Below are 23,847 nucleotides of genomic sequence, written 5' to 3'. Positions count from 1 at the left end.
CACCCCACCACACTCACTAATGCATACAGTATGCATCGACATGTAATTGAGAGCATTATGAAATATTAGGTGTTATCAACATGTCAATTTATTATAAGCAACATAAGACTTTAACAGCCAATGACATTTACAGCTGGGGAGACTGGACTGATTTTCTACTGTTTAGTGTTAATCACCATCTAACTCAGCCAGTTAAGAGCTACATTTAGCCTTAGATGTTATATGAATATGGCCCCTGAAGCACAGGTTTTATCAGCTGACAATTAAAAAAATAAATAAATAAATAAACATTATAGGCACAAATACAAATTTACTTTTAGAAATGGTGTTTTTGAGAAAAAAAATGGTGTTATTGTTTTGGCAAGTTTACTCTCTAAATTAAAACATGTATGAAAACTTCTGTGATATTCCCTTAAAATAACGTTTTAATAGATTTTATTATTATTATTATTTTTATTCATTTTACTGTGCAATTTCTTTCTAATTTCTTTGAGTTAGACCAAACTTTTATTTTGGTGTGTTGTAGACATTTGAGTTTCTGTGTGTTTAAATAAACTATTATTATTATTATTATTATTAGGCCTACTTGAAGTATACTCTACTGTGCAATAGTAATATATTTCTGTTATAATTTCTTCAAGTTATACCGAACTTTTATTTTGACAGGTTGTCGTAAAGACATAACAGTTTCTATGTGTTTGTATATGAAACGAATGAATGACTTTTATCAAATGAAATGGTGAAATTCTCGTGAAGTGACTCTCATAGCAGCTCTGCGATGAAGTGCACATGTAGTAGCTCATGTCTCAATACAGTGAAACGTTGAAAACACCACGAGCGTGATCACGCGTGCTTCAGTGTGTGTGTGTGTGTGTGTGTAGTTGAGCACACACTGAGCGCTCATTCATCCCAGAGACGCGGAGAACAATTGCAGTCTCTTTTAACTTTAATATTCACAGACACTAGTCCATATCGAGATTTGATTCATTGTACAGCCCTACTTTTGATTTATTCATTCAAAAATAGCCAAATTCGGTGACGTTCGCTTAGAAAGCTCCATTTGTGACTGGATTCCGCGATTCGGTGTCGCTTCGCAAACACAGACGGGGTGAATTTATGAATGAAAGTGAAAGTTCTGACACAAAACGAAGTTGTTACGTATCCTCACGATTTTTTAAGTGGGTATACGGAAATCCTTGGCCTTTTCTAGTGGGTATACGGCGTATACCTGCGTATCACGTAGACTACACCACTGGGACAATGTTCTTAAAGGGCAATCCTTAAATTATAAACTGTGACCCCCAGAAATGTCTGAAATAATCTTTGAAAACATTACTTTCTCAGAAATATTAGGATCACAGGGGGAAAAGAACACCCCACAAACATGACCTAAAATATTTATAAACATTTTAATTGACACCAAATGAGCCCAAAATCAAAATCTGTGCAAACCTGTATTTTCCATACCAAAAATACTTGCAGACTATGCAGCAATACATGCAGTTCTCCTGTTTTTGCAGTCTTCACCAACATAATGCATTATAATTTATAATTAAAGGCAGATGAAGGTACTCAATACACAATATCTTCAATAACAATGTTTTATTGAAAACTGTATTTGGCAACATTTTCATGAATCAAATATAAATTATTTGACAGAAAACAGGGCAACAACAGTAATAAAGTACTTGACCATATGGATGCCATCTTATGCTTTAAATAGTTTGTCTTCATAAAGGTTTTAAACACCTCGCTCATCTGTAGCTGTAAATAATAATTAATTCAAATTAGACAAAAATAATAATTAGAATTAAAAATATAAAATAAATAATTAACATGGGTATCTTTTGCATAAGGCGTCAATATCAGTGGTTACAGATGATCATAACTGTAGATATCATTACCTAGTATTTTCTGTCTGTGGTTCTGATAACTATCTTGTGCTCCATCAAACATAAATATGACTGGCATATAAAGAGCTTTTTCAATTAGGATCCACATGTAAAGAAAGGTACAAAATATAATATTAATTTTAAATAAAAAAGTTCTATGTGATTGTAGCCATCTTCAGATAATCTTCTTCAATAATTTATAAACCAAAGAAAAATGGGCTCTCAAATGTGATCACCTACACACCATGTTTAAGCATAAACGCATTTGTGCAATTTAAGATTACGAGGATCTGCGTATCTCTTTCCGCATTTGTCACAGATGTACTGCTTCCCCCCTCCGTGCACGTGGCGTTTGTGAGTACGCAGGTGACTACCTTGACTGAAACACTTGCCACAATACTCACAATTGTACGGCTTCTCGCCGGTATGGACCCTCTGGTGCAGCTTCAGACTGTTCGTATTGTTAAACCGCTTATCGCAGTAATTGCAGCCGAAGGGTTTCTCTCCAGAGTGAGTGCGTCCGTGTGAAATGAGGCTGCTCTGCTGACTGAAGCTCTTCCCACACTCCTTGCAGCTGAAAGGTTTTTCCCCCGTGTGGATCCGTTTGTGGATTTTCAGATTGACAGCCTGGCGGAAGGTCTTGCCACACAGGTCACAGCTAAACGGCCGCTGGTCCGTGTGGATGCGCTCGTGGTTTTTAAGGTTGACGGCGTGGCGGAACGCCTTCCCGCAAGACACGCAGGAGTACGGTTTCTGACCCGTGTGGATGAGCTGATGCGTTTTTAGCGTGATGGCCCGTGTGAAGCTTTTCTGACATATTGAACATCGAAACTCCTTTTCGCCTGTATGGGTGAGTTGGTGCCTGGCGAGATTTTGAGCAATGTTGAATCTTTTCCCGCAAACGTTGCAGCTGAACGGCTTTTCGCCCGTGTGGATTATTTCGTGGGTTTTGAGATGCGCGGCTTTCCCGAAGCATTTGCCGCAGACTTTACAAACAAATGGCTTTTCTCCAGAGTGGACTCGGTGGTGGTCGGACAGACTCTGTTTGTGGGCGAAAGCCTTGCCGCAGAGGACACAGCCGAAGGGCTTTTCTCCAGTGTGAATGCGCTGATGTGATTTGAGGTTGCTTTGAGAAGAGAAACTCTTGCCGCACTCGGAACAAATAAAGGATCTCTTTCCAAAGAGAGTAACGGCGTCTTGAGGATCTTCACTGCTCTCTTCTTGCAGAACAGATGCAACTCTGTCTTCTGAAGAAGTGTTGAAGTGACCTGACAGGAGAGCAATCAAAATCATTGGCTAAATATCTGTTTATTACAGCAAAAAATATTTTGCCACTTTGCCATATAAATATTGGATTCAGCATGTTATTCATAAGATTGATAACTTTTGGACCGATTCATTAGACAGACTGTCTCATTAATTTGTAAGTTAACATTATTAACGTACCACTACTGATGGACTTCAAGTCAACTTTTCCAAATTCATTTCTGATTGTCACAGCCAACGTCAGTGGGGATTCTGGACGTTCTTCTGTGGCCTCATCAGACTGCAAGAATAAAGTAGTTATGTAATTAATCAATCATAAAATAGCAGAGCAATTCAGTGACTTTTCTCTTATAGACTTAGTTTCTGTTTCATGGTTTTATGAAAATGTATTGTTGAATGAGTTAGAAGCAAAATTTTACCCACAAATAAAACTTCAAATATAGTGCATAAAGAGTGAATCAAACGCACTACTTTTTCAGGATATTCTTCAAGAAAAGTTATTTTTGTGTTCCACAGATCATAAGGTGTAAGGATTACTAAATGATGACAGAATTTTTCATTTATTTTTTGGTGAACTATTCCTGTAAACCAAGCTAAAGCTAATCTAACGAACAACAGAGCAAATGTTCAAAGACCAAATTGTCTAAATTTAAAAAAAAGAAAGTTGAAAAAAGAGAAGTCAACATTTCACTCTGCTGCCACCTTTTAATGAAGCATTGCAGATTCAGGCTGTTGATTGTCTTTTTAATTGGAAATGAAAGTTTATTTATAGTATATAAAAAACATTCTGGAGTAATATTTATGTTTAATTATGTTGTTTTGTTATAAAAAGAAAATGTAGGTTTAATAAATTTGACTGTTTTTGAGCAGCATCAGCACCAGTTACATTCCATTCATTCCAATGGAGTAAATACAGGTTATTATCAGTTCATGTGTTCTTGTAAACTCATATAATGATACATTCAAATATAAATTGTTATGCATATTGAAAAAACAAATTGTTCTTTGTTCTTCCACAGTGGTTTTGCTGTAGTTCTTGTAATATTTGAAATTTCAAAGAATTTCTCAACTTTTTTATTAATTAAAAGGGGGGAAATGTAGTAATGCCATAGTATTAACACATTAGCATTCAAAACTTTAATGTTCACTCATTAATGAGAAGATACAATATGGTTTTAGTGAAAAAGAATGACATTTTGACTGTTTTATAAGCTCACATTCCACCAGGTCACTGACCCGGAAATAAAAAAGTGTACATTTTTGAATGCATTAGGAGGGTTAAGTGTACATGCTCTTTATGTACATAAGGCCTAATCAACTGGTGGACTACAGGTTAAATCTGACCTGTTTGAAATTTTCTGTGCCTTATTTGAAGTTGATTACTTTTCTTATGGTTAAAAACAAACTGAACAAAATCTATTTTATGTATGTGTATATATCTCATGTCTCCTAAGTAAGACTGTAACACTGTGATCTGTGGTTAATTGCTCAGTGCATTTCAACTGTCAGGCATTGTTTAAAATCAGTGTGGCACCTTTTATTATGCCATCAAATAATTCCCCAAAAAATGACATTATGGACAACTGAAATGTCTGTTTCAACTACAACAGAATGACAGGTACTTGTGTGTACCAATTACAAATGCCACCTGTATTCTAGGTGTGTTTATTACGCAACACGACTGTAAGCACAGAGAAGGTGTGCAATGCAAACCTGCCATACTCTTCAAAGGGCTGGTATAATGCCCTTTTCACAAGATGTAAAATAAGTCTTTGATGTCTCCAGAGTGTGTATGTGAAGTTTTAACTCAAAATACCCCACATATATTTTTATATAGCATGTTAAAATTGACACTTTTTGAGGGTGAGCAAAAACGCACCGTTTTTTTGTCTGTCCCTTTAAATCCAAATGAGCTGCTGCTCCCGGCACAGGGGGCGGAGCTACAACAGCTCGTGTCCTTTTACCTCACACAGACATGCACTGAAAATTTCAAAAACTTTTAGCCTTTTATGTTCAAAACGGAGTCAAAAAAAAAGATGGAGAGACTCAAGAAGAAGTGACAACGTGTAGACAACATTTGTGAATGGTTAGTTGATGAATTTATGTAGCTTATGTCATTATCTTCTAGTCATTAATTAGCATATTCTGTCATGATAATCTATAAATCGTGTTCCGGGGGCGGGGTTTATGTAAATTTTAGGGTTAGTGATGTCACTAACCTGGGAGGAATGTGGTATAGTCCCAACCAGCAATTTGTTGTAGGCGTTAAAAAAACGATTTCTTTAAAAGAAAATATCTCCCTTTGCTTTGAACTTTGAGCGTCATAACTTTGCAGATGTTGTTTATGCTCAAACAGCAAAATTACACACTAACTAAAGTTAGAAAAGTGAAATCATAATCAACCACCCCTTTAAAACATCAGCTAGCCTACATGAATGCAGTTTCTGATTGAATGTTCTGCTAAGTGGAAATGTTTCATACGACTAATAAAAAAAAAAAAAAAAAAAACTAGCTATAAACATTAATATTATGTAGTAAACAAATGTTATACAACAGTGTTCTGTTGATAGTAGATTTCCGTTGATAAAATATTCTGGCTCGCCCACATGCCCTTATTTTTATATTTGGGTAAATTAAGCTAAATAGCCTTGATGTACATGTTGTTCAGTTTACCTCATTTCTTGTTCTTGTCTCCAGGATTCTTGCACTTCCATCATAAGAATGTTCCTCTTCTAAAATGTACAAATGATGGAAATAAAATAAATAAATAATAAAAAAAAAATTATATTAAGTGATACACCCTTGGACAGAAATGTAATAATACTTTATGCCTATGAAGACGGAATGTGATTTCTTACCAAGTCCTCCAACAGACAGAATGTTCAAGATACTGCCGGGACGTTTTGCCCTCTTGCCTGAAAACGTTTTACACTCCAGGTCCAACAGAAATTTGGTTTCATCAACAAGTTTGATTATTTTCCCAAGAGCCTCGTTGCCCAATACTTCCATGACTGATGCAAACTGCTTCTGAAAGAATAAATAATTACAAATTAATAATAATAAACCAATATACCAGTTGATTAATTAGGCACTATTTGGCAATTTTTTAAGATTTTTAGCCAGTTCATAAATCTTCAGCCTTGTCGACTGATTTTTTAAAAAAAAAAATTTGTTTTTGTTAATTCCAACAATTTTTATTTATTATTTGCTATTACCAAACTAGATTGTCTCTATTAATCTACGGAAGCTTGTTTCTGCCACCGAGTAAAAAATATATAATTGCGACTTCTCAAACTGTTTGTGAGATAAGTTTCAAGAACCCTTTTTTATTTTTTTATTCTAATCTGTGGTGGAAAAAAACAGAATTGCGAGATGTAAACCCGCAATTGCAAGAAGTAAAAGAGTTGAATTTTTTTTTTACTCCTTGGTTAAAATTTTCCTAATAACAAAAACAAATCAATAATATATATATTTTTAGACATTGGATTGAGTCTAATATATTATTAGTTGGTCAGCTGTTTAATTATAATGGTCAACTTGAGTATTAATGAACTATATCTTAAATTTAAGTGCCATATTTCAGTTATCTCTGGGCGCTTGGTGTAATACTGTTGGATCGTTCTCATGTGAATGACAGGTTGCCCCGCCCTCCCGCCAGTAAACACGTCATCAGAGAAGAGATGAGATGTCGTTGCAAGGAGGAGGGGATGCTATTTTGATTAAAGATGACAAAGGCACATTATTTATTCATTTATTTTTAAATAATGATGTCCGTGGGTAAATAATTTATAATAAACACAGTAATATCCCCCAAGAAAGAAAACTTTGATATGGTGATGCGTTCACGTGCGTTGAGACTTGCGCTAACTGTGCACTGATCTTTATACTATATGCACACACGCGCTTATATGGCTTTGAACGCGTCGCATGTTTAAGGTTACAGGCCGCAGATCTCTAAACAGCATCATCTTACAATCTCACCATTCTCTCCTCCTTTCCCCTCTTCATTCTTGACCCAGTCTCCTCGTCTTCACACTGATCGCTGGCAATATCACTAATGATAAATGACAGTCTCTCCTCTTCCATTAGTTTGTACATTTCAGCGATCGCGGCGTGAACTAGCGCCTCCACCACTGACGCCAGATGCGTCTGTAACGCAACACAGCGAGACATTCTGTCTGAAACTAAAACTCACACCCCTGGAAGCCGCGCTGTAGCCCTGTACTTACTTAGAGCTCAGTAAAGTGAGCAAACGATTGTAAACATACTTTAGGAAACAGTGGGCTTACTGGGCTGTAGTACACGGAAGTACAACAGTGCGCGACAATTACAATCCGGGTCCTAGAATGCATAATAAAAGTTCATTGTTGGCTGTTATAATCTTCTTATTTTTTCTCATTATAGTATCTATGTAGTTTCAAATTACTTGGATAGCAAAAGAAAAAAAAATAGATCTTTGTTTGGTAAATGTATACTTATGAATATTACATTTAACTAAGCGCTGTTCTACGTCATGACGTTTTGTGACGTGAACACAACGCGCCAAAATTTTGGCGCGACTTGTTGTTGCTAGGGTAAGCCTATGCTGCTGTGTGCTGAAAGCATTTAGTTGTTAAACTCTATCTGCCACATTTGAACAAGTTTCTGTTCGCTGTCAGTTGTCAACGTTTCCGGTAAGATCGTTAATAAAACGTTGAGTTGCTTTCAGCTAACGTTAACTGTTGTTTTTGTAAAATGAGGTAGATACACGAGAGTTTGTTAAATCCATGTATTTCTGGACATTTGTATTTGTCTACAAAACGATTTCAAAACTTCTAAGCATAAGGTTTTTGTGATAACGTGTCACGTTAAAATAAGTCGCATGCATTCTTTTGTATGCTAGGCATTGTTTTGTAGTTAACATGTCAGTGGGTGATTTGGTGTGTTTTTCTCTCTCACACACAGTCATGGGTTTACTGGAGCAGTGTGAGGAGCTCTTCAAGACCTCTGATCTGTATGAAGTTCTGGGTGTTTGCAAAGAAGCATCTGACTCCGAGATCAGACGCGGCTATTATAAAGTTTCTCTGCAGGTTCATCCAGATAGAGCTCCTGGTGATGAGTTAGCCACCACCAAGTTTCAGGTAACCACTGTTTCTCTAATGCAACACTATAATACTGCCCAATAATCTTTCAGAACCTTGTTTAATGGTCTAATGATTACTGTAGGTGGAAGCCCTACAAGAGGTGATCCACAAAATTTCAACAATACTGTTTCTCTGTGTTGTTAGAACAATCAGAACATTTAGAACAATCAGAAATGTATCGTTATCGTCACAGTTATCTTTTTTTGGTGTGAATGGGCCTTTAAAGCCATCAGAAGAATTATATTCATACATAATGCCATGGTGTAACAACTAGATAAATTATTTTAGTATTTCCTATGGCGGTCATTTTTGACTGGTAAGAGTAAGGAGTATTTTTAGACAATTTCGTCTTGTTTAAACATTTGTGTTCACTAGCAAGTGCCCTAAAAGTCACAAAGTTTCATACCATTCCGATTAAGTAAAAATAAAGAAAAAACAATTCGGTCTAGTGACAGAGTACCACCACCAGGTTAATTTTAAAATGTCATCTAATAAATACATCCTTAAACATAACACTTTCATCATTTCCACAGGTCTTGGGAAAGGTTTATGCAGTGTTGGCTGACAAGGACCAAAGGGCGGTCTATGATGAACAGGGAATAGTGGACGAAGAGTCAGACTCTCTTGATCAAGATCGCAATTGGGAGGAGCACTGGAGAAGATTGTTTCCCAAGGTATTTCATGTGCTTGTTTTATATGTTGGTTTTTCCAAAGGAAGTTGCTAAAAAGATTGTCATACTTCTCTGTCGTAGATCACATTGCAAGAGATCTTGGACTTTGAGAAGCAGTATAAAGGCTCTGATGAAGAGGTAGAAGACTTAAAGAGACTGTACCTACAACATGAAGGTGACATGGATCTGATCATGGAGTCCGCCTTGTGCTGTACTTCTGAAGATGAGCCACGTGTCCGAGATGTTCTACAGCGAGCCATTGATGCTGAAGAGGTGCCGGCCTACCAAGCCTTCACTCACGAGAGTGTCAAAAAGAAGAACAACCGCAAAAGAAAGGTGCTGATTCACTTGACCACTTTGAAGTTTTGATAAGAAATAGGATTTAAGCCCTTTTAATGTGTTGTCCTGTCTTTCTAGGCAGAAAAAGAGCGCAAGGAGGCAGAGGAAATGCAGAAGGAGATGGGCTTGAACAGTGAGGACAGCCTGGTAGCTATGATAAAGGTAAAAAAACAATTGAGATGTAACCGAAGCTGCTGTAATCTGCTAAATGTCTGAAAATCAATCTTTCAAAACTATGCTAGTTTTACATTTTTGGGTTGGTAAGATCTTTTATGCTACCATTTATTTGATCAAGCGTGTAGTAAAACAGGAATATTTTTTATTTAATATTATTTAAAATTACCGTTTTGTATTTTAATATATTTAGGAGACAAGCACCAAAGGTCTCAGTTAGCTTTCTTCCGCTCAAGTATGGTAAAAAGTTAGATAGAGGACAGTAAAAATAAACGGTAAAACAGATAGAGGACAGTCTGAATAATAACCAGAGCAATTTGAGTCTCTAACCCACATAAGTGTCACCAGCTGTCCAAAGTTGCATTATGCATTAATGCATTAGCATTATGTTAATGCTAACAACCTTTACCGATTTTTTTTATTTTTTATTTTTATTACTTTTTGGAACTCATTCCAGACGGTTCGTCCAGTTTTCACCAAAATTGACTCGCATCATCTTTAGACCGCCCTGGAAAAATGTTTTTAAAAGCTTTTTCATAAACCAAACAGTTCTTGAATAACGTGCAAAGCAAATTTATCGAAGGACACATCAAAATTGATGCAAGGCTGTATCTCCGCAACGCTTTAGCGTATTAAGACGAATCTTGGTACAGCTCATCGTAAGTGTGACCTGAGGTTACTTGCAGTGTTTTGGCATAGCGCCACCTACTGGTCAGGAGATATGAAAATGGCTATTATTGCTTATAACTTCTGAACGGTTTGCCCAGAATCATGCCAAGCTGATTCTGAGGCTGTAACTCTGCAAAGCTTCGGCATATTGTCACCTCACATTGACCACACCACATCAATTTGGTAACAGTACCACCTATTGGTCAAAAGTGATAAACAATTAAATCATATTCCTAGTGATTATATTTGATTTTTCAGCTGTTTTGACTGAAGTGAAATCATCTAAAAATGTATTTAATTACTCAGTTGCAGTTGGTCTGATGCTCATCTCATTTATTTGAGGGAAATAAGTTAACTATGCTGCATAATCATACTCAATCATAATCATCATTAATATAATTGTATTCTAGAATATACCGTATATTTATTTGTGTGTGTGGGGTGTTTTTAATCAGATGTGTCCAAGTCACCACCTGTTAAGAAGCATGAGAAAAAATAATAATAAAAATGTATCCTGACAATTGTTTTCTATTTAGCAAAGACAAAAGTCCAAAGAAAGTGGATTCAACTCTCTCATCTCAGATCTGGAGGCTAAATATTGCAAGAAACCAGCAGCGGGAAAGAAGGGCAAGAAAAAGTAAAGTTTCACCAGACTGGGCTATTTCTACCAAATGTTATCATTTATCTTGTGATCTAATCTAGAAATGTACATAATGATCAAAGGACACTTTATAATGGATACTGACCATTTGATAGCCATAAGACACCAGAATAATAAGAGTTAACACACACTCTCATCCATTTATTACAGTGCATTAGATTAGTGTGAATCTGCTCCGTGTTTACATGCTCATACCAGCTTGTGAAACAAATGAGAATGTAAGTGTTACTGTAACATGTTTTGTATATATGTTTTCCCGTTCCATGGTTTTGTAGTGTTGGATGTATTATTGTTCAAGCAGATCATCTGAGTATAATAAACTTGTTTTGATCAGTATGAAAGTCTAAGGTTTGGGTTTTTATGTTTTGACAAATCTATTTACATACTTATCCTTTTTATGCATAAAGACTAGAACACTCAACATTGGAAATACAAAAGAACCAGCACGAAATCACTCTTTTAAAGTGACATTTATTTTCAATAAAAAAGTATTTCAACTGGGTTTTACAACACTACACTGTAGTAACAACTGATTACTTGGTGATACTGAGGAAATCTGAGGAAAGCTCGGCTGTCCAAACTCTGCGTCATGAAGTATTTTTTGGATCTGAAGCTTCACCAAGGACTGCTTTGAAGCAGGTAAGCGTCTTAATGCGGGCGCTAAGCTCCGAAGAAATAAATCGACTTCATCTTGCTGTTGTTCGTCTTTCTCTCGGTCTCTTGAGTCTTTAGAGGCCAAATACCTCTCCAACAGCTCTAGTGTCTCTGATCGCCTTCTCTTTACAATGCCAGACCGGATAGCTCCTGGGCTTGTCACAGACGTTCCCGTACTGGTGCTGGCTGGTTCGGCCCCGCTGTCTTCATCTGGCTCGTCATCCTCGATTTTGCTGGGAATGCTGTCCAAAATAACACTGTACACCAGTAAAAACCACTGTGAATAACCATGAGGTTTTGGATGCTTCATTACAACACAGAACAGATGCATGATACAAGCCATTGCTAAAATGTAAAGGAAATGAAGGGGCCATTTACCCTACACACTTTTTATGCTTTTTGGCTATTCATTTCACATAACGACATTTTGGGGTTCTACCTAAAAACGCAAACTTACAAACTGGTTTCTAAGTTTTTAAAAACTCGAATTTGTGAAAATGGTGATATAATGCGTATTACGAGTTCAGTCTGAAAGCAAGTAGGGTTTCTTTACAAAGTGACGGATCTGTGTGAACAGGGATCGTTTTGACAACGTTATCATTCTTTACATGAAAAACCTTTCCGTTTTTAGCACATCGTTGCCGTGTAAACCCTAAAATTAAAATTTCCCACCATTTCCCAAAGATTAAAGGATTTTACTTGATTAAATAAATAGAAGAATAATTGGCAGGTAAACTGTTGAATCAGAACATTTTTACATGTTTATTTCTGTAACACAAAAAAAGCACATTGTAACAGATGGGTGTGATTAAACTTACAAAAATCTGTGCGTATAAACAAATAACGTTGCAATTTTAATTGTCTGATACAGTCGAGAAGATCAAGACTTCGGAAAAATATTTTACGTCAAGTTTATATAATAGTGCACACTACAAAAAAATATGGAATTCATGCTTTTATTACACTTAAGTAATGTGACAGTTATGTTCGGGGAGGAATAGTAGCATTTTATGCAGTATACACTATCATTGGCAAAATAAAAAATAAAGATTATTTACAAAAATGTAATTCAATTTTATAATAAATATCTGAATTCTTGCCAGTTCAATCTAATAAGAAAAAAGATCAATTTGTGACAAGTCTGTGTGTATTGAATTAATGGATGATTTATTCAATGCAGTGTGCTCTGAGTTCAGAAAATTCCCTTACTATAAAGTGTACTTACTATACTGCTGAAATAGTATGAGCAGTTTGGTAATATGTTATTTTTAGTAATAATAAAAATATCTGGTAAAAATACCAGAGCCTTTAAGGTAGTGAAAGATGACAAGAAAGAACAAATCAAATCCAATATGTAAATCATTTAAGAAAAAAGAACCAATATCACAACTATTCTATACCCATAGAATTAGAACTCTATAGTTCTATATATGTAAACAAGTAGAGTTATTAGTGTACTAATCTTTCATGTACTGTAAAATGTGTTTAATTCTGTAAGCAGCATCCAATTGTCATCTCCAAATTAAAATGCATTTCATTTATAAATGTTTAATATTTTTAAATTTTATACGAAAATGAAAATTCTTGCCAGTACAATAAAATAATACATACAGTTATACATACAGAATACATTGGTCACACTGGAAATAGGAGGTCGCATGCATTGTATTGCAGTCTGCTCTGCGTTTAGAAAATCACTTACTATAAAAAGTGTACTATACAGCAGAAATAGTATGAGTAATATGATAATATGCTATTTTGAACATAGCTTAAAGGGTTAGTTCACCCAAAAATGAAAATTCATCATTTTACTCACCCTCATGTCGTTCCAAACCTGTAAGACTTTCGTTCATCTTCGGAACACAAATGAAGATATTTTTAATGAAATCTGAGAGCTTTCTGTCCCTCCACTGACGGCTACAAAACTACCACTTTGACACATCAAAAAGTTCATGGAGAGATCGTAAAACTAATCCATATGAATTGAGTGGTTTGGTCCAAATTTTCTAAAGAGACATGATTGCTTTATATGATGAACAGATTGAATTTAGGTTTTTAATCACATAGGCTACTGTAAACATTGACCAGCGAACATAAACAAAAGCTCAACGCACGAGAACAAACCTCATTGGTTCATGTGGAAGCTCAAACGTGCTGCGTAACGCGTGAATGAACCTCACTGATTCTCTCATGTCAAGCAAGCATGCTTGAACTTCTGTTTACCACAACAGATGTGTGAGTTGATGAATGTTTATATGTGAATAAAAGCCGTAATTAGATCTGTTCATCATATAAAGCGATCATGTCTCTTCAGAAAATTTTAACTAATCCTATAAATCCATATGGATTAGTTTTACGATGTCTTTATGAACGTTTTGAAGCTTCATAGTAGTTGCGTAGCTGTCTATGGAGGGACAGAAATCTCTCAGAGTTCGTTAAAAATATCTTAATTTGTGTTACGCTGGGTTTAGAATGACATGAGGGTGAGTAAATGACAATTTCCCCTTTGGGTGAACTATCGCTTTAATACCACCAATTTACTGAAAGACTACACAATTTGCTATGCAAATGAGGCAAGAAAGAAAGAACCAATCAGGATCCAGTATATAATTTTTTTAAGAAAGTACGGACCAATAGCACAACTGTACATAATGTTACAATACCGTCACCGCTGTCAGTTGGATTTTGAATACTGAACATTTAGTGAAATTAATGGAATGGAAACTTTTCAAACTGTTCAAGCACTGATAAAATAGTATAGTTGTAGGTGCAAGACAGGCTTCATACAAAATACACTCGAATACCTTCTGTGTTCTGTGGAGGGATCGAGAAAGTCCATCACTCGCATATATTTCCATTGCTTCTTTTTCTTAGCTGCCCGTCCACTCCGACTACCATCCTGCTCCAGTCGCTTTTTTCTTGTGTATGTGTCTCTTAGATTTTTCCATTTAGCTTTCACCTCTTCCACTGTACAAACACACAGCCATAGATGAAGCTTGTTAACGCGCTGACAGTAACGCTACATAGCAAGCTACACAAATAAAACTCACCATCGACTCCCATTTTGTCTGCTATTCCTTGCCAGAGCACTTCTTTCCGCTTCGTATTTTTGTACTCGTTGTGGTTTTTATCAAATAATTCCTTGTTCTCAGAAACCAAAAACAACAAGAGCTCCGCGTCCATCTTGACTACCATTCTTCTACTAACGAATTAGTACAGGATTTAGTGCTTCAGCGCCACCAAGTGTTCAGGAGAGGCGGGATTGGTCACGTGGTGCAATACAATGAATCTGATTGGTCGGTGAGTTTATTCCCCCTGGGTTGAGATCAGTCAACGAAACGAGCTAAGAACACAACAGGAGGATTGTATTTAATATAAATTTAAAATACATCATGTATGTTTGATTACTAAATTTAAAAGTTAAATGACTAAATAGCACATCCTTGAAAACAATACAACAGTCTTGCTAAAATATTCTCCCTTTTTAATATCTTTTATTTAATATGCTTTTACTGCATAAAATCTTCGCAGTGATTTAAACCAAACTTTTACTTTATTAGTTATTGGAATTTTAAGACTCAAATCCACAGTAACTTTTTTTCATTCGACATTAACATAATTCTCCCAATATGACAACCCATCTTGAATTTTGTGTCGGCTCTTATGCTGTTTATACCTTTATATTTTTTTTACAGTCTATGGTTTATACACAGCACAGGTCATAGCTAGTTATATTTTAGGCATCTTCTAAATTTACTCTAGAATATGTTCAGATTTTGCCTTTGGCTTCAGTATGTTTCTAGACCTTTTCTAAGAATGTAGGCCTAATCATATACGTGTTACATAAAAAATATACAAATTGCTTTTCACTTCCAATAACTGAGAACTTGTTTTACTTAATTTTGACCCTTGGTTTAAAAAATTAAAAAATAGCAAGAGGTACCGAAGGGAAAATTAAACTTTCATCAGATGACTTTTGTCCCTCAGTGTAAAAACACAGGAATGCATTTTTCTACTTATCCTTATTTCACTGAAAATTTTAGATTAATATTTACTCTTGGTGTGAATATAATGTTGCTCAACCCTTTTTAGGGACAATTCTATTGTGAAATGTTAGAAATGTAGTATGTCACTATTTCTTGGTATTCTCTTTATTGTAATAAAATATATAACAGTAATGTTTTTGCAAAAACAGCTAATGATTAGTACTATTTGAGGTAGATGTGCAGTTTTCGTAATTCAGATGCAATCCATCAACATTTACAAATATATTTCATGTTATGAAATCATTATACAATGATAATTATCTTCTCATTCTATAACTACAAGTATAAGAAAAGTCCTTCTTTGAATATTACTGAAGATCCTTTCACAAGTAGTCCACTTCAGTGTCTTGTGGTTATAACAGCAAATACATTTTGTTCAGGTTTTCATGTCTATTTTTTCTTTAAGTTCCTAGATCCAATGCATATAGTTGCATGGTTACTTTAGCCCATGTCATTTTCTTGATAGCTGTTGCTGATTGGCCCATTCCCGAATGAGCTGATTGGCTATGGCATAAGGAGGTGGGACCCAGAACACAGGTGGCTCTCCTTTAGGGTTGCGTGGAGGTTTCTGCAGTGCTTCTGTTATTTCTTCAAAAGTGAACCAGCGAGCATCCTCAAGCTCTGCCGTGTCTATATTCACCTATCCATGAACAGTTAAAGCAGGTAAAGGTTATAAAAACAGCAAAGCCTCTACTGTGCTGTTTTAAATTAAACGCATTAACATTTATTTGGATATGCCAGATTGTTTTCCAGGGTATCAAAATAGTATTTATCCACTTCATTCACATTTTAATAACTGAACCAATTCTCATTCACAAAGAGTTCTATAACAGACAGAGAAATACTGTATATACATTTTACCAAAACATTTTACTAATTTCACTTGAAAATAAAAAATAGCATAGAGAAAACTTCTTGTTTTTTTGCATTGACATTTTTTTTACAATAAAAAAAAAAAAAGCTAATATATTAATAACTTAAAGTCAAAACAAAAGCAACACAATTATGTGTGAATAAAACTTAAATAATAATAAACAAATGAAATGTGTCTATTGCCATAAATACATTTTTGCCCCCACCAAAATAGTTTTCTTTTGATTTTGGGGTAAAATATCACATGGAAATCTTCTTGACAAGTTTTGTGATAGTAACTCTTTCTTTATACAGTTCTTTTAATAATAGAATTTGTGTGGTTGGACTGTTGTGCCCATAATCTCCACCAGAGGGCGACTTCTGGGCTATCTCATCATGAACTTCAATTCCCATAACCCTTTGCCTGGACTCATTGTGTTGTGATTAGGTTCAGCTGTGTGTGATTAGCTTGTTAAGCGCTGCCAATATAAGCCCTGTGTTTTCACTCTTGCTCTGCAAATTCAGAGTCATGGACTCTGACCTGGATTGTTTGCCCTGTGGTTTTGACCTTCTGCATGTTATCTGGATTATGATTGTGGATTTCCCTTATTAAAGCTGTGTTGGATCTTCAACCTGTGTTTCAGAGCAGTTCATAACAAGAAGTAGTTAAAGGCATCATCCAAGTCTCACCTGCGTTTTGTCTGGGTTAACAGTTGCGTGGCAGGCTAACATAAAGGAGCTTTGTGGGAATGGCCAGTGCTGTGATCCAGAATACTGTAGGTTCTCCACCTCCAGACCCACCTCTTCCACCACCTCTCTGTGCAGGGCTTCCTCCAAAGACTCTCCTGCAAAATGATTTGATAAAACAGAGCTGGTAAAATAACGAAATGGTCAAGTAACCCCACAGACTGATATGGTGTGGACAGCAGCTTGTAATAAAGTGTGACTCACCCATGTCACAGAAGCCAGAGAGTGCGCTGTACATGCCTGGAGGAAACACGGCCTGGCGAGCCAGCAGACATCTGCTCCCGTCAGACACCAGCACGATCACTACAGGTGCCATCTGCAAGTCAAGGACAAACAGCTCTATGCTAATGCTCTCAGTGTGAACCGCAAGTAAAAGACAACATGAAACAGCATTTGCAATTCAGTGTACTCCGAAACATATCAATAATCAACGAAAAATTGTATTAATCAGGAATTGATTGGGTTGTAATAAGTGGCCATTCAATTACATTACAAAACAATAGTGTAAAACAATGACTAAATAACTACTTAGCTTAGCTTAAAATACCATACAAATCCATTATTAAACAGAGATTGGTAACACTTTATTTTAAGGGTCCATAACTATATGGTAGTTAAGCATTAACACACCACTACTTGATAATTAACTGGACAAATAGTAAAGGCATATTAGCCATTTATTATGCAGTAGTTAAGCTATAACCAGTCATTTATAATTAACTGAACATATATTTTGAGCATATTAGCATTATTTACAACTCATCAAATATTTGAGAGATTAAACATTTGAATGATAAATAAGCAGAAATAATCCAATAATTGATGGTTAACTGAATGTACAGTAAATGCATTTTAGGGTTACACTTTATTTTGATAGTCCACTTCAGACATTTGGTTAGGTTCAGGTTAGTAGAATAACTTGACGTGTACTTGCAAAGTTACTTATAGTCAGTAGAATGTCTCTTGGAGAATCAAAATAAAGTGTAAGCAGATATTAAGCAGACAGTCTATTAAGGCCCTTAGTATTTACATAGTGTTATATTGCTGTGATTTACCATCTATTACGTACACCCAACAATATTAATTATTAATTTTAATATTTAATTCTCAAGTGAAAAGTATTATGCAAAATTAATTATTGATTTGTATGGTACTTATTGAGTGATGTTTATTCACCAGAATAAGCCGGTAGTTATGGTTAAGTTGCCAGTAATACAATACAGTAATACTACTAAAGATAATTTATGTTATGTTCATGCTTAACTACTGCATAAATAATGCCTAATATTCCAAATATAATGGCATTATACTATGGTCAGTTAATCATTAACTGCAGTTGTGTTAATGCTTAACTACCACATGTCTTAAAATAAAGTGTTACCAAGAGGGTCCTTTTCAGAGTCCCAGAACGGGGTCAGCCCTATGTTCCCACATTTCTAAGAATTTTTTTTTACTGAAAATTTTGAAAATTAGGCCCTATGTTCCCACAACCATATGTTCCCACAGCCCTATGTTCGCTCATTTAACTATGTCCCCTATGAAGGGTAGGTTTTAGTGCTTGTGCTGGTACAGGGATAGCCCAAATACATCCCAGACAAGTCTCCCTCCTGTGAGGGGTAGGTTTAGGTATGTTAACTAATTAAGCCCTAGTCCGCTATGAAGGGGTTAGGGCTGTGGGAACATAAGGCTGTGGGAACATAGGGCTGTGGGAACATAGGGCAGAACAGCTCATCAATATAACTCAAATCAGCATCAGTGAAACAAATTAGATAAAACAAATTATTTGAAAAGTCTGAAACTCCTTTGTATCAGATGTATGTGCATATTGTGGCAGTTGTCCTGTTGTCTGACATCATGAAAAGCCCCTGCTTACTTTGGGGTAGTAGGTGACGCCACTGCTGTGGCAAACTCTGAAACTTCCTGACTGGTTCCTGACAGTCGGCTGCCCCGTAGCACTGCAAAAGCCATTGGTCTGATGCCATCGAAGGAGAGCCTGTCCCTAAAACAAACACCAAATTAAACCGTATTTAGAAAACATCTTAGTTGTGTCACCACACAAATGGTTCCAACTTTATTCATTTAATAGCTCTCTTTGCTTTATTATTTGTCATCATATCATAACGTATAGTAAAAAAAAAAAAGTTACAATGTAACGGAAGCAGCAACAGATATTTTCTTCCATATTGTAACGTATATCTGAATGAAACGGATTATAGAAAAAATGTAGGGCAGGACTAGGTTCTATGCGTCAGTTGTTGATTGAATGAAGGCAGATTTGAATACAAGCTTACAGTCGATCGTAAAAAAGGGGAGGATTAGTTTAAGCAAACTAAATGATTGAAGAATTTCTGCATATGTCACCAGAAAGAAGTCTGTAGTTTCACCGGAACATCCAGTTACGACATTTTGATTAAAAATAATGAGGTCAAAACTCAAAAGAAATTAAACATACGTATGGATGAATTGTTTACAATAAGATCAATAAAGCGTTTTGAAAAATAATTGTGTATTTTCATTTCATGCAGACTTCAGTAAGATATGTCAGTATTCATAGTTCATGTAACAACCAACAAACATCCCACAAACAGTTGTACACATAATACATAAGATTTGCCAGTTACACAGCACAACATTTAAGAATCAATTGAGCTAAAGTTAAGATGGCTACATCACGCCATATTAGTGTTCATACTAGGGATTGTCAGGTTAACTTCCAACATCACGACTTCCTGTCGTTTGCTTGAATTTGTGCAAGCAAACACCATTCATGTTACAACTTTAGATATATCCAGTTTAACAACAACTATTGCCTAAAGTAGTAATGGGGACAGAGAGGGAGTGGGATCAAGTTCCTTAGTCAGTTCATGGATGAAACCTGTGATTGAACCTGCGACCTGCTTACATACCCCATGTTTTCTGAAATCAAATATCATCTGGCACAAAAACATGACGTTTCAAAGCGGTTACAATGCAGTAGCATTATTGATCATTTAGAAACTTAAAGTAGCCTACATACTTTGGCTACTAGAGCAGACTCTGGTCCAGTTATCATGAAGAAAGCTTTCCTGAGGTCCACAAACATTCCTCTACACTCCTGTTCCAATGCACTGCGGTCTAAATCACCTATAGAGAAGAAATATCCATGAGATGATATATAATGTATATCTATAAATAGTGTATCATGCAGTAATATAAAGTGTACTGTATAGGGTTCAGATGGTCACAGAAAACTGTAGAGCATGGAGCTAGCAAAACCAAAGCAATGTACTGTAAACGAATGCAACTTTTGGATAAAAGCACTTAGCACATGCATAAATGCAATTGAAATTTTATAGTGATAATTTTTTTTCAGCTTTCAAATATTTTCATAGTATTGTGTAGTAATGGCTGTATTGACTGACCCACTTCTAGTGAGAATTGTGGTTCACTCTTGTCAGTGCATCCCAGAAGAAAAGATTCGTTAACAAAGTGTTTGTCCTTTCCAACCTTCTCCAGTACGTGTTCCAAATCTAGAGGAATTGGTATACAAACATACAAACTTATATCCAAAAACTTTTCATTTATGTTATGGAAGAGTTCAAGTGGTGTTGTATTGAGACCTGAGGTTTTCAGACATGCCAGTTTGTAAACGCCGCTGTTGGTCTTCTGCAGTAGAGGAGCAAGCTTATGATACAGAAGAAAGTTCCCAGACCTCAGTGCTTCTCGACATGCCTCATCATCCTCTCTTAGTCTCATAAGGTACCTAAACATGAATATGTTATATTATATTAAGATGCCAAAGGGATAGTCCACCCATAAATAAATTATTTAATTAATTACTCACCGTCATGCCGTTCCTAACCCGCAAGACTTTCGTTCATCTTCGTAACACAAATGACATTTTTTGTTGTTTTTTTATGAAATCTGAGAGCTTATATGTAGGCTACTGAGAAATAATCCAATAATTGATGGTTAACTGAATGTACAGTAAATGCATTTTAGGGTTACACTTTATTTTGATAGTCCACTTCAGACATTTGGTTAGGTTCAGGTTAGTAGAATAACTTGACGTGTACTTGCAAAGTTACTTATAGTCAGTAGAATATCTCTTGGAGAATCAAAATAAAGTGTAAGCAGATATTAAGCAGACAGTCTATTAAGGCCCTTAGTATTTACATAGTGTTATATTGCTGTGATTTACCATCTATTACGTACACCCAACAATATTAATTATTAATTTTAATATTTAATTCTCAAGTGAAAAGTATTATGCAAAATTAATTATTGATTTGTATGGTACTTATTGAGTGATGTTTATTCACCAGAATAAGCCGGTAGTTATGGTTAAGTTGCCAGTAATACAATACAGTAATACTACTAAAGATAATTTATGTTATGTTCATGCTTAACTACTGCATAAATAATGCCTAATATTCCAAATATAATGGCATTATACTATGGTCAGTTAATCATTAACTGCAGTTGTGTTAATGCTTAACTACCACATGTCTTAAAATAAAGTGTTACCAAGAGGGTCCTTTTCAGAGTCCCAGAACGGGGTCAGCCCTATGTTCCCACATTTCTAAGAATTTTTTTTTACTGAAAATTTTGAAAATTAGGCCCTATGTTCCCACAACCATATGTTCCCACAGCCCTATGTTCGCTCATTTAACTATGTCCCCTATGAAGATGCCAAAGGGATGCCAAAGGGATAGTCCACCCATAAATAAATTATTTAATTAATTACTCACCGTCATGCCGTTCCTAACCCGCAAGACTTTCGTTCATCTTCGTAACACAAATGACATTTTTTGTTGTTTTTTTATGAAATCTGAGAGCTTTCCATAGACAGCTACGCAATTACCACTCAAAAAAGTTCATCAAAAAGTTCATTAAGAGATCGTAAAACTAATCCATATGAATTAAGCGGTTTAGTACAAATTTTCTGAAGAGACTCGGTCTATCTATATGATGAACAGATTGGATTTAGGCTTTTATTCACAAACATTCATCAACTCACACATCAGTTGTGGTAACGGAGGCTCAAGCATGTTCGCTTGACGTGCGAGAATCAGTGAGGTTCATTCTCGTGTTACGCACATAGACTGTAAAAAATAGGTTACGCAGCATGTTTGAGCTTCCACATGGACCAATGAGGTTCATTCTCGTGTTACGCAGCATGTTTGAGCTTCCACAAGAACCAATGAGGTTTGTTCTCGCGTGATAAATGTTTATATGTGAATAAAAGCCTAAATTCAATTTGTTCATATAAAGCGATCGAGTCTCGAGTCCACTCAATTCATATGGATTAGTTTTAAGATCTCTAGGTAGTTGTGTAGCTGTCTATGGAGGGACAGAAAGCGCTCAGATTTCATCAAAAATATATTTTGTATTCCGAAGATGAACGAAAGACTTACAGGTTTGTAACGACATGAGGGTGAGAAATTGAATGTCAGAATTTTCATTTTTGGGTGAACTAACCCTTTAAGATAGAATTTCTTGAGCAATATTTCTCCAAAATTCATGCTGGGAATTATTATAGATAAACCTTTATAATTAATACCAGTTAATACCAAAAACAGCACATGAAATCAAGCCAATCAATGTTTCATGAATTTTTCATTCATGTTAATTAGGCCATTCACCCAAAAAATCAACACAGAAAAAAAAAAAAAAAAAACTGTTTTAGGACTGTTTGCACTGTAAACTCATGGGAATTATTTTTTAAATAAAAATCAATTATACAAATGTAATGGCAGATTCTTAGAAATAGTCTTTATTTTCTTTATGGAAAATATAATTTCGTATTACTTTCTTTCTTTTCCTTTTGATGTGAAATACGACCTTGACATGTCTTGACAAGTTTGTAATAATATTCGATTAAAACTAATAATGTAATCAGGTTTATCTTAATCCATTATATTAACTCCAGTACTCCAAAAGTGGCATTCTATTTTATATTATAAATAATTGGTTGTATTTAAAAAAAGACAGACCTCGTTCGAGACACATATCCAGAGCAGGAGCGTGATAACACCAGGTTACAGTTGAAGAGAAGCTTGAATGACTTCAGCATGTCTAAAAGGTCCACAATATTCTGCCTGTGTGTTCAATATAAAGGTTTTAACATTCACATTTGCTCGACCCAAATGTAACTTTAAAGAGTGCAGCCGTCATCATGAGATAGAACTTGCCCTTGAAACTTTGTAACAAACGTAAAGTGGCAGTACAGACTCTTCTTTCAGTATCACGATTTCCTATAAATGACAGTTTCGTTGATTATGTTCGTGAAAATGCACATCCAGGTGAAGGACACAAAAATACAAATATTTTTTAACAGAACACCCCGTCAATCTACACACCGCGACTGATTCAAAAGATAATGTTTCGTAAAACTTTGTCGCTCTCCAATCCAGGAAGCTTTCCGTTTACATAACATATGGCACCCTAAATAATATACTGATATTAATAGACAAAATTTGTGTTTGCTTCTGTACTCCTGCAAACGATGCCTGCGCGTAATATGTACGAGGTCAGTACGTCATCAAGAGCGTCTGTGGAGTCAATGTGGAAACAGCGCCCTCCGTCGCTGGAGAAGTGTGACTACACAGATAGTTTTTTAAATGTGCATTATTTATGCTTTTTATGATAAAAGCACCATGCTATGTTTTTGGACATACTGTGATGATACTTTTTGGACAAAAAAATGATGGCATTCTTTGAAGTACCTGTACCTTTGAAGTGAAGAAATTTATTATGTGAATACGATGTTAT

General features: G+C 35.6%; 4 protein-coding genes across 8 annotated transcripts; 1 reads left to right on the top strand and 3 right to left on the bottom strand.

The window, feature by feature from the left end:
* Positions 1 to 1,589: 1,589 nt before the first annotated feature.
* Positions 1,590 to 7,477, bottom strand: LOC311096496 (uncharacterized protein). Of its 2 annotated transcripts, none has more exons than XM_084135689.1 (5): positions 7,140 to 7,477; positions 6,017 to 6,185; positions 5,832 to 5,890; positions 3,339 to 3,438; positions 1,590 to 3,160 (listed from the first exon to the last, which is right to left on the bottom strand). In XM_084135689.1, the coding sequence occupies exons 1-5, from the start codon at positions 7,329 to 7,331 to the stop codon at positions 2,142 to 2,144; spliced, it is 1,539 nt and encodes a 512-aa protein (XP_083991815.1). In that variant the 5' UTR covers positions 7,332 to 7,477; the 3' UTR covers positions 1,590 to 2,141. The 2 variants fall into 2 exon arrangements, with proteins under 2 accessions (XP_083991815.1, XP_083991816.1); XM_084135690.1 differs by having other exon boundaries at positions 6,017 to 6,182.
* Positions 7,478 to 7,693: 216 nt separating this feature from the next.
* On the top strand, positions 7,694 to 11,139 carry dnajc9 (DnaJ (Hsp40) homolog, subfamily C, member 9). The gene is made up of 6 exons (XM_084135504.1): positions 7,694 to 7,831; positions 8,103 to 8,278; positions 8,815 to 8,955; positions 9,034 to 9,288; positions 9,370 to 9,453; positions 10,671 to 11,139. The coding sequence occupies exons 2-6, from the start codon at positions 8,105 to 8,107 to the stop codon at positions 10,773 to 10,775; spliced, it is 759 nt and encodes a 252-aa protein (XP_083991630.1). The 5' UTR covers positions 7,694 to 7,831; positions 8,103 to 8,104; the 3' UTR covers positions 10,776 to 11,139.
* A 110-nt stretch (positions 11,140 to 11,249) lies between these two features.
* Positions 11,250 to 14,676, bottom strand: LOC311096391 (uncharacterized protein). Its single transcript, XM_084135503.1, has 3 exons — positions 14,500 to 14,676; positions 14,254 to 14,416; positions 11,250 to 11,706 (listed from the first exon to the last, which is right to left on the bottom strand). Exons 1-3 carry the CDS (start codon positions 14,642 to 14,644, stop codon positions 11,289 to 11,291), a joined length of 726 nt encoding a protein of 241 aa, XP_083991629.1. The 5' UTR covers positions 14,645 to 14,676; the 3' UTR covers positions 11,250 to 11,288.
* Positions 14,677 to 15,584: 908 nt separating this feature from the next.
* Positions 15,585 to 23,619, bottom strand: nudt13 (nudix (nucleoside diphosphate linked moiety X)-type motif 13). Of its 4 annotated transcripts, none has more exons than XM_084135501.1 (10): positions 23,436 to 23,616; positions 23,268 to 23,330; positions 23,070 to 23,174; positions 20,694 to 20,836; positions 20,496 to 20,603; positions 20,111 to 20,217; positions 18,968 to 19,093; positions 17,299 to 17,410; positions 17,038 to 17,192; positions 15,585 to 16,135 (listed from the first exon to the last, which is right to left on the bottom strand). In XM_084135501.1, the coding sequence occupies exons 3-10, from the start codon at positions 23,147 to 23,149 to the stop codon at positions 15,947 to 15,949; spliced, it is 1,020 nt and encodes a 339-aa protein (XP_083991627.1). In that variant the 5' UTR covers positions 23,150 to 23,174; positions 23,268 to 23,330; positions 23,436 to 23,616; the 3' UTR covers positions 15,585 to 15,946. The 4 variants fall into 4 exon arrangements, with proteins under 4 accessions (XP_083991627.1, XP_083991626.1, XP_083991625.1 ...); XM_084135500.1 differs by having other exon boundaries at positions 23,070 to 23,170; positions 23,264 to 23,330; positions 23,436 to 23,575; XM_084135499.1 differs by having other exon boundaries at positions 23,268 to 23,619.
* Between the last annotated feature and the right edge of the window lie 228 nt (positions 23,620 to 23,847).

Source organism: Abramis brama, assembly GCF_963993115.1.
Source record: "Abramis brama genome assembly, chromosome: 14".
NCBI classification, from domain to species: Eukaryota; Metazoa; Chordata; class Actinopteri; order Cypriniformes; family Leuciscidae; genus Abramis; species Abramis brama.
Note: the sequence above shows the minus strand (reverse complement) of the source record. Positions and strands in the feature narration are given on the sequence as shown.